Here is a 9,916-nt window from a genome sequence, read left to right on the forward strand (position 1 = left end):
TAATAGTGAATAGTTATCAAAAGTACCAGGATTATAATTAATAGTAATATTTACCGACTATTTCAAATATTTAAATAGGAAAAAACTACATATGTATTTAATGATATAATATGTCACTGATTCTCTGAAGATATTGTTACAAAAATAGAGGAGTATGTCCTAGCGATAATATTGAGATGTTTTGATTGTTTAAGGACTCGTTCTTATTTCAACATCTCTGCAGATTTATGTTGTTACAAGAAAAGAAGAATTGTGACTTAGGATTTGTATTGAGATATTTGGATTGGTTAAGGACTCGTTTTTATTTAAACAATTAGGAAGAATACACTTGCATGAATTCAAAGATAACTTAACAAAATTAGAAAGAATGGCATTACAGTCACTGAAACAAAATGATGAAATAGTAATTAAAAAAGCTGATAAAAACTCTTCAACAGTGATTCTTGATAAAAAGAATTATATTGAACAAGCGTTATCTCAGCTTAACGATGGAATACATTACGAACAAATTGCAATATCACACTGTACGGAGATTTACAATCTAATAGAGAGTAAAGTTAAGATATTACATGAACAATCACACATAGATGACATATCGTTGAGATATCTTTTAGACACAAAAGTCGAAAAAATTCAAGTTGGCAGATTATATCTATTACCTAAAATTCACAAAATTGACCTCAACATTAGAAATGAAATCAGGAATAATAAAGAATTACTTCAAAGAGTACAAATACCTGGTAGACCTATCATTTCACTTTGTAATAGCCCAATTGAAAGAATTGGCCAATTCATTGACTACTTTCTTCAACCTATTGTACGTCAATTATGGACATTTACACAAGATACGACGTTCTTCATTAACAAAATTGAAAGAATAGAGGCACCTGATGATGTCATTTTAGCGACTTTTGACATAAGCAGTATGTACACAAATCTGAGTCACGAAGAAATAATTCAGGCTGTGTACAGAGCATGGCCAAAACTTATGGCATATAATTATGCAATCCCACTCCCACCACGGACTGAATTTCTGGAATTACTTAGAATTACACTAGAAAACAATGAATTTGAGTTTAATAGCGTAATATATAAACAGATAGTTGGTGTTCCCATGGGAGCCCCTATGTCGCCAAGCTTAACTGACTTGAGAATTTTTGAAATCATCTCAAAAATACTGAAAGAATTTACACACGCTTTCAAAATTATACATTTGTCAGTATATAGAGATGACGGCTTTATGTTATTTGCCGGAAACGAAAATGAACTGGCTGACTTTTTTGAAATAGCTAACAACATTCATCCACTCATTAAGTTCACACATGAAACCTCAAGGACAAACGTTCAATTTTTAGATGTAACAGTGTACAAAGGTAAAAGATTTATTACAAATAAAATCTTAGATATCAAACTATATCGCAAACCAACAGATAACTACCAATACCTGCATAGATCATCATCCCACCCATCGTCTGTATTTAAAGGTTTTATTACAGGAGAAATTATAAGATTTATTCGGTCATCTAATAATGTAGAGGACATAGAAGCACAAATTCAATTGTTCAGAGAAAAACTTCAGAAACGGGGTTATGTTGCAGACGAAATTGACCCCTTAATAACAACAACAATGAAAAGAACAAGGGAAAGTACATTACGGTACATATCTAGGAAGAAAGGGAAATCACCACCTTTATGCTTCATAACAAAATTTAATCCTAGAGTTAAACAACTGGGTAAAACTTTAAGAAAACACTGGCACTTAATTTCGAATGATGGCACAGCAAACCAACTTTTTAAAAAACCACCCATTATTGCATACCAGAAACACAAGAACTTAAAAGAATATTTAACATCTTCTAAATTAAAATAGAATATAGGCGATTAAGCTATATCACAATATTTGCAAATCAATTTAAAGAAAACAGAGAGATGATTCACCGAGTGTCGTGCCCCAGAATTTTCGTTTATTTTTATCATGTTGCTGTAAGGCTAGGGTACCTGATGAGGATAATGCCTAGGTAATTTAAAACCTAAACCGAAACACCAGGTGAAGTTACATCATCAAATCAATTATTTCTTATCTATGCGTACTTATGCGTGTATGATTTTACTATTGAAGTAATAATAAATAGATACTTGCCTACATAGTTTGGTTCAAAACGAAACTAATAGTGAATAGTTATCAAAAGTACCAGGATTATAATTAATAGTAATATTTACCGACTATTTCAAATATTTAAATAGGAAAAAACTACATATGTATTTAATGATATAATATGTCACTGATTCTCTGAAGATATTGTTACAAAAATAGAGGAGTATGTCCTAGCGATAATATTGAGATGTTTTGATTGTTTAAGGACTCGTTCTTATTTCAACATCTCTGCAGATTTATGTTGTTACAAGAAAAGAAGAATTGTGTCTTAGGATTTGTATTGAGATATTTGGATTGGTTAAGGACTCGTTTTTATTTAAACAGTGCCCCAGAATTTTCGTTTATTTTTATCATGTTGCTGTAAGGCTAGGGTACCTGATGAGGATAATGCCTAGGTAATATAAAACCTAAACCGAAACACCAGGTGAAGTTACATCATCAAATCAATTATTTCTTATCTATGCGTACTTATGCGTGTATGATTTTACTATTGAAGTAATAATAAATAGATACTTTCCTTCATAGTTTGGTTCAAAACGAAACTAATAGTGAATAGTTATCAAAAGTACCAGGATTATAATTAATAGTAATATTTACCGACTATTTCAAATATTTAAATAGGAAAAAAACTACATATGTATTTAATGATATAATAGGTCACTGATTCTCTGAAAATATTGTTACAAAAATAGAGGAGTATGTCCTAGCGATAATATTGAGATGTTTTGATTGTTTAAGGACTCGTTCTTATTTCAACATCTCTGCAGATTTATGTTGTTACAAGAAAAGAAGAATTGTGTCTTAGGAGTTGTATTGAGATATTTGGATTGGTTAAGGACTCGTTTTTATTTAAACATTTTAATAAATCCCACAGAACTAGAGATTAAAGAAACAACAGACACGGCTTCCTCATTTTTTGACTGATATCTCGAATTTGACCTACACAGTCAACTCAGTACCAGAATCTATGACAAACGAGACGATTTTAATTTTGAAATTATAAATTTCCTCCACCTTAGTAGCAATATACCAACTTCACCTGCATATGGGATATATATTTCGATATTCAAGAGCTTGCAGCTCCTACTCAGACTTTGTAAAATGTCATCAGTGTCTGAGTAGAAAGTTGATGAACCAGGGGTATGTCAAATAACGTCTCGTCCTTTTTCTAAAAAAAGTTCACCGGAAAGTACCAAGACCTTGTTGATAAATATTCCGTATCAACTTCTCAAATAATACACGATGGTCTTGATGTATAGATTTTGCTTACTAATGTTGTATATCATCTTAACAACGTGTTTTCTTGTTCTTTCATTTGTCTTTGTTCTATTATCAATGTTACTTGTACTGTTGAATGGTTTTATGTGATATCCGGTTTACGTGGCTCGGTACTTATACATCACATCAATATGTTTGTATTTACTTTCATTTTTTGGTGGTGTGTTTTGAATATGCAACTTTTTGTATTTCTTTTGATCTTATAACGTGACTCTGTACTCTAAAAGATCCCGTCAGTATGATATTGTTCTATTATATGTCATAATGATATATTTTTATTATGAATTACTATACACGTTGAAACACAAACGTCAAAATCATTCAATCGCGTAGTGGAATTAATTATTTTTGGATTCTTATAAATTTTATATATAACTTTTGGACTAGTTTAAATCTCGGTCTATTTCTGAAATTTCTTACATGCTTTTGATTTTTTAACCCTGTATGCTAACATTTCCTATGTAAATTTTTAAATTGTTTGTATGCACATTGAACGACAAATTTATGTGACTTTTAATTTTTTCTGACGCCAGACACTGACATCAATCAATGTGTTCGTAGAAAGTAGATGTTTTTGTGTTATGTTAAATTTTTCCTTTTAAATTGTTATACGATGATAACTGATGTACCCATATTTTGACTATTTTATTTATTGTGTCTGTTAATTTAACGCATCAATGTAAATATAACGGAATTTGATGAGACTGTCATTAAAGTGAGAGGGTTAGCGCTATAGAAACAGGTTTAATCCACCATTTTCTACATTTGAAAATGCCTGTACCAAGTCAGGAATATGACAGTTCTTGTCCATTTGTTTTTGATGCGTTTTTTTATTTGATTTTGCCATGTGATTATGGACTTTCCGAATTGATTTTCCTCTGAGTTCATTATTTTTGTGATTTTACTTTTTACATGAAAAAAAACATCTTTAGAGAATTAGGCATATAACTTTGTATGCCATATCTAGTTCATTTAAAGACAAATTCAATTGAATGTGTGTGACTCACATTTTATGCGGCAATTTTGCCAAATGTATATATTGTTTACAGATTCTGTAGCGCCTTTTAGAGGGGATTTGAACTTTCAGCTGTTAAAATTCAATGTTTATTTAGTAGTCAAGACATGTGTCTGAGTACAATTTATCCACCTGGTATAAAAATACACTGTTTTGTCCCGTCATTTTAAAGTTCATTAGTTAGTTATCAAAAGAAACAAGATTATAGTTTAGTACGCCAGATGCGCGTTTCGTCTACATAAGACTCATCAGTGACGCTCAAATCGAATTATTTGTAAAGCCAAACAAGTTCTGGCGTAATAAATTATAATCCTGGTAACTTCAATAACTATTTAAACATGATTATGATCGCCGAACTTTACTTGTTCCAAGGGCAGCGGTGTAACAGGACATCATACAAAAAAGTTTAAATCATTTGAAAAATGTGCACTTTATGCAGAATAGTTCGATAAATATTACTGAACTTACTATTTCAACCGTTCTTTTTTTTCTATATTCACTTTAAAAAAGGGAGTTGTGTTGTCTTGAAATAAGAACAAAACAAGAAAATGATATGACCTTCAAATGACAAACATTATTTCGCAAAAAGTGTTTGTACGGATAACAGATGCTAATTGAAGATAAGTACTTCCGGGTAGTCTACGTCACCATTCAATTAAATTATAAGGGTATACCCGGATCGGAATCTGAATGTCATACTGCATTGACGCACACAATTTAAGAACAGAATTCAATTGATTTTTTTTATTTATTTTTTTTTTCTGCAGAAATTTTCCCACAAGTAGGTGTTTCTGTTGACATTTTATACATGAACGTTCATTTTTGAATTTTAGCGATTAGTCTTTGGTAGACAAAACATGATTCTGCAAAGAAATTGTATTGTCCATAATTACTGTATAGACTATTGACATTTAAAAACCTAAGACCGACAAAATCATAAATACCTATAGTTGTTAATGTTTGTGTCATTTTGGTATCTTGGCGTCCGGCGTCCGTCGTCGTCCGGCGTCGTCCGTCGTCGTTAACTTTTACAAAAATCTTCAACTCTGAATCTACTGGGCCTCATTAAACCACACTTGGCCACAATCATCATTGATGTATCTAGTTTAAAAAATGTGTCCATTGACCCCGCCAACCATCCAAGATGGCCGCCATGGCTAAAAATAGAACATAGGGTTTAAATGCAGTTTTTGGCTTATAACTCAAAAACCAAAGCATTTAGAGCAAATCTGACATGGGTAAGATAGTTTATCAGGTCAAGTTCTATCTGCCCTGAAATTTTTAGATGAATCGGACAACCTGTTGTTTGATTGCTGCCCCTAAATTGATAATTTTAAGGAAATTTTACCAGTTTTCGGTTATTATCTTGAATATTATTATAGATTGAAATAAACTGCATGAACTGTAAACAGCAATAATGTTCCACAAAGTAAGATTTACAAATAAGTCAACATGACCGAAATGGTCAGTTGACCCCTTTAGGAGTCAATTTTTAACCATTTTTCGTAAATCTCAGTAATCTTTTACAAAAATCTTCTTCTCTTAAACTACCGGACTAAATTAATCCAAACATGGCCAAAAAAATCTATGGGGTATCTAGTTAAAAAAAATGTGTCCGCTGACAAAACCATCTAACCAAGATGGCCACCATGTCTAAAAGTAGAACATAGGGGTAAAATGCTGTTTTTGGCTTATAACTCAAACGGAAATTTACGGAAATTTTGCTGTTGTTGGTTATTATCTTGAATATTATTATCGATAAAGATAAACTGTAAACAGCAATAATGTACAGCAAAGTAAGATTTACAAATTAGTCAACCTGACTGAAATGGAAAATTGACCCCCTAGGGAGTAATTCCCCCTTCTAGTCAAATTTTAACAATTTTCATAAAATTTGTAAATTTTTACTAACATTTTCCACTGAAACTACTGGGCCAAGATAGATATAATTGTAAGCAGCAAGAATGTTCGGTAAAGTAAGATGTACAAACACATCACCATCACCAAAACACAATTTTGTCATGAATCCATCTGCTTCCTCTGTTTAATATTCATATAGACCAAGGTAAGCGACACAGGCTTTTTCGAGCCTCTAGTTATACATATTGTGTATTCAAACCGTAAGACATAACATATTATCGAGCCGAAACCTGAACAGAAACAGTAAACCTAAACGCATGCATATCACAGGTACAAAATACGAAACATGTCGTATATTAATGCAAATGCACACTTGATATAACAGTCGTATGAAAGTTATTACTTCACAATGTCGTCAATACGATTAGGTTCCAGACCATATAAGTATTTAGACCGTACGTACTTTGACAAAATATACATACGGTTAGACTTTGCACGGACGGTCTGCCAGATTATAGGAATAGAAAAGCATCGCGGGGATGTAAGGTTGAAGATGTAATCGGTAAGGATGCAAGATTGTACAAACTATCATGTGAATTTGGCATATTGAACTCTTGGTATTCATGTGCGATATAGAAATTTGCTCTTTAAATATTCTTTATGTGTTAATTAAAAAAATACTTTAACTTCTACATAGGGTTCTTGTAGACCATGTCCAATGCTTATCTGTTTATTTTCAAACTTTGTGATATATTTCAAATGACGGCATAATACACTGATACATCCAGGTTCCAATGTGTACAATTCTTTAACATATTTATGAGTTTTTCAAATTACCTTTTTTTTTATTTCGACCTCCAAGTTTTGGTTAACCAGGGACAAACAATTTATTTGAATCATCTGCTTTAATCTTCATCAACTGGTTTCAACGTCATAATTTCCCCACCGTATCTACTGATAACATACTATTATTATTAGTTTGAAGTGTCAAACAAATTGTATTTTACTTATGATGTTTGCAATTAAAGGCATACATAAGGTCTTCAATAATGAAAAACACCCATACTGTCTGTGTGTATGATATGGTCGGTTATTAAAGGCTCCGACATTAAAATTATTTAACAATTCAATTAAAAAGACTAATAACCTAATATATAACAAAATAGTTTACCACAATTATTTATCAAAGGTACCAGGCTTGAAATTTAATACGGCAGACGCGCGTTTCGTCTACATAAGACCCATCAGTGACGCCCATATAAAAAAAAGTAACAGAGGGACAGTCAAAATCATTAATCGAAAATAAACTGACAACGCCATGGCTGAAAATGAAAACAAAACAACAGACAAATAGTACATATGACATAACGTAGAAAAGTACAGAATAATCAACACGAACCTCACCACAAATTAAGGGTGGTCTCAAGAACCCCGGAAGCATAAGCAAATCCTGCTCCTTATGTGGCACCCGTTGTGTTACTCATGATATAACAACTCCGGTAAATTTTCAAATTCGGTAGGTAACATTCATGAAAGGGGTTGTATCTACAACGTAAAACAGATATCCGATATTATTTGTGAAACGGTTATTCCATAACGGTTGACCAACTGGGGGGGGGGGGGGGGGGGGGGGTGCTTGGTGGTTGGCGGTACAAGAAAAACGGTTACTAATACTTGATGTTTGTTAAATTAAATTTGAAATTAAGAAATCCCGCGCAAACAGCTATTTTTGAAATAGAATTGAAAAGTATCTTCTAAAATGACGACAGCTTTACCAATGTATTTCGATTTAGGATGGACAAAATTAAGTCCTTGAGTCCTTGATTAAAAACTGCTGTCTGATTTAGTAGGCATATAAATGTAAAATCTATGTGAGCGATCAGGACGCTTATTGGAAAAGTCACAATGACGTGCGATAATCAATGCAGCATAATATAGGCAAATTTGATAAAAGTATGTATATACCCCCCTTCTATCATGCACGACATTTATGAATCAGCAAAGATTTCAATGTTTCTTCCAAATGTTTTTTTTCAAACTTGGTGGAACACATGAATCACGTAATTGTAAATGAACTCATACCAGGATTATATTTGCGCCAATACGCTGATTTTTCTAGTATTGCACGTAGCTTCTCTACTTTTTGAAATATAAACCAACTCGAACCACTTAGACTCATTCATCCACTGAGTCTATTGTACGTTACTACGTGTGAATTGTCAGCATTGGCAAACTTTAGTTTTTAGGTTTATAATTTGTTCCCCAAACCTTTCAATTGCGTGGTTAGTACGCTTTTTAATGTGGTTTAAACTTCAGCCCATCGCATTGAAGCTTGTAGACACCCTCACAGATGTCATAATCATACTTTTGCACTGCCGCATAACCATCATCGCACTTCAGCGAGGCAAACATCTGAACTCACTGACCCTCAAAATAATAATGTGTAGCTATGAACATTTTTCGCTAGCATCAATTAGTGATTTATCAACACACTTAAACGCGGTCCATCGCGCACAGATGTGACCATATTGCTTCTAGTTCGTTGATCCATCGCAGTCTAGACTCCTTCATACATGTTTATTAATCCTCAAGGAGTAGTTTTTTTTTCGAAGAATATATCATACATGTCATAGATGCTATTGTAATCTACAAAAAATGAAGTTTACAGGTTTCAAAAGAAGAATGAATACAAAACTACGATACTAGTATGTTTATATATTATTTTAGAAATCCTTTGACAATACGTGACAAAAGTTGTTATGTAAGGTAAGGGTACATTCATATTGTATTAAAAAAAAAGCTATCGTCTTACTTTCGTAATATTTATAAGGCATGCAACTTCACAATTGTTATGCAACCCAATATAATAATTGAAGTCTTTTATTGTCTTTAATTATACATAATTGATCAAAGAAGATGTGGTATGAGTGCCAATGAGACAACTCTCAATCTAAATAACAATTTAAAAAGTAAACCATTATAGGTCAATGTACGGCCTTCAACACGGAGCCTTGGCACACACCGAACAACAAGCTATAAAGGGTCCCAAAATTACTAGTGTAAAACCATTCAAACAGGAAAACCAACGGTCAAATAGAACCCATAGGGTGGATAGAAAGAAACAATGAGTTCCTCAATGAGTGCGATTGATGAATCCGGATGATAAGTCAAAGCTTTCGATATTTCAAAAGTTGTGGTATATTTATTCTTGTGCCAAATCATTATCACAGTATAATGCAATTTTGTAATACACCTCTCTTATTAGGACGCATTTCAACTATGTTCGGTCCTCATTCCTATCTATGTTAAGTATTAAAACTCAAAACATGTTACGAAAACGGGATCAATGTGTATGTATCTATGCATCAAATGGAAGTATATGTTGTAGATACTTCCGCATTCGAATTTACCTTGAACTTGTTATGTGTGCTCAACTTGAACTTTGCATGGCGGATGATGTGTTACTCGATATGTTGTTGACTGTTTGTGATGGTTATATTTAATGTCAACACTCTATCAAGTTATTTTGGACACTACAAATTCCTTCACAGAGGGAAAAGGGATTAAGACTACAGGTAGGTGTTAAATGACATCAATCAATTTAAATG

The 9,916-nt window shown here is 32.6% G+C and overlaps 1 protein-coding gene across 1 annotated transcript; it reads left to right on the forward strand.

Moving 5' to 3' along the window:
* Positions 1-367: 367 nt before the first annotated feature.
* Positions 368-1,870, forward strand: LOC134694504 (uncharacterized). Its single transcript, XM_063555517.1, has one exon. The coding sequence runs from the start codon at positions 368-370 to the stop codon at positions 1,868-1,870; it is 1,503 nt and encodes a 500-aa protein (XP_063411587.1).
* Positions 1,871-9,916: the final 8,046 nt, after the last annotated feature.

Source organism: Mytilus trossulus, chromosome 13, assembly GCF_036588685.1.
Source record: "Mytilus trossulus isolate FHL-02 chromosome 13, PNRI_Mtr1.1.1.hap1, whole genome shotgun sequence".
Classification (NCBI taxonomy): Eukaryota; Metazoa; Mollusca; class Bivalvia; order Mytilida; family Mytilidae; genus Mytilus; species Mytilus trossulus.

Coding starts and splice junctions, on each gene's coding strand:
- LOC134694504 (XM_063555517.1), top strand. CDS start 368: ATGGCATTACAGTCACTGAAACAAAATGATGAAATAGTAATTAAAAAA.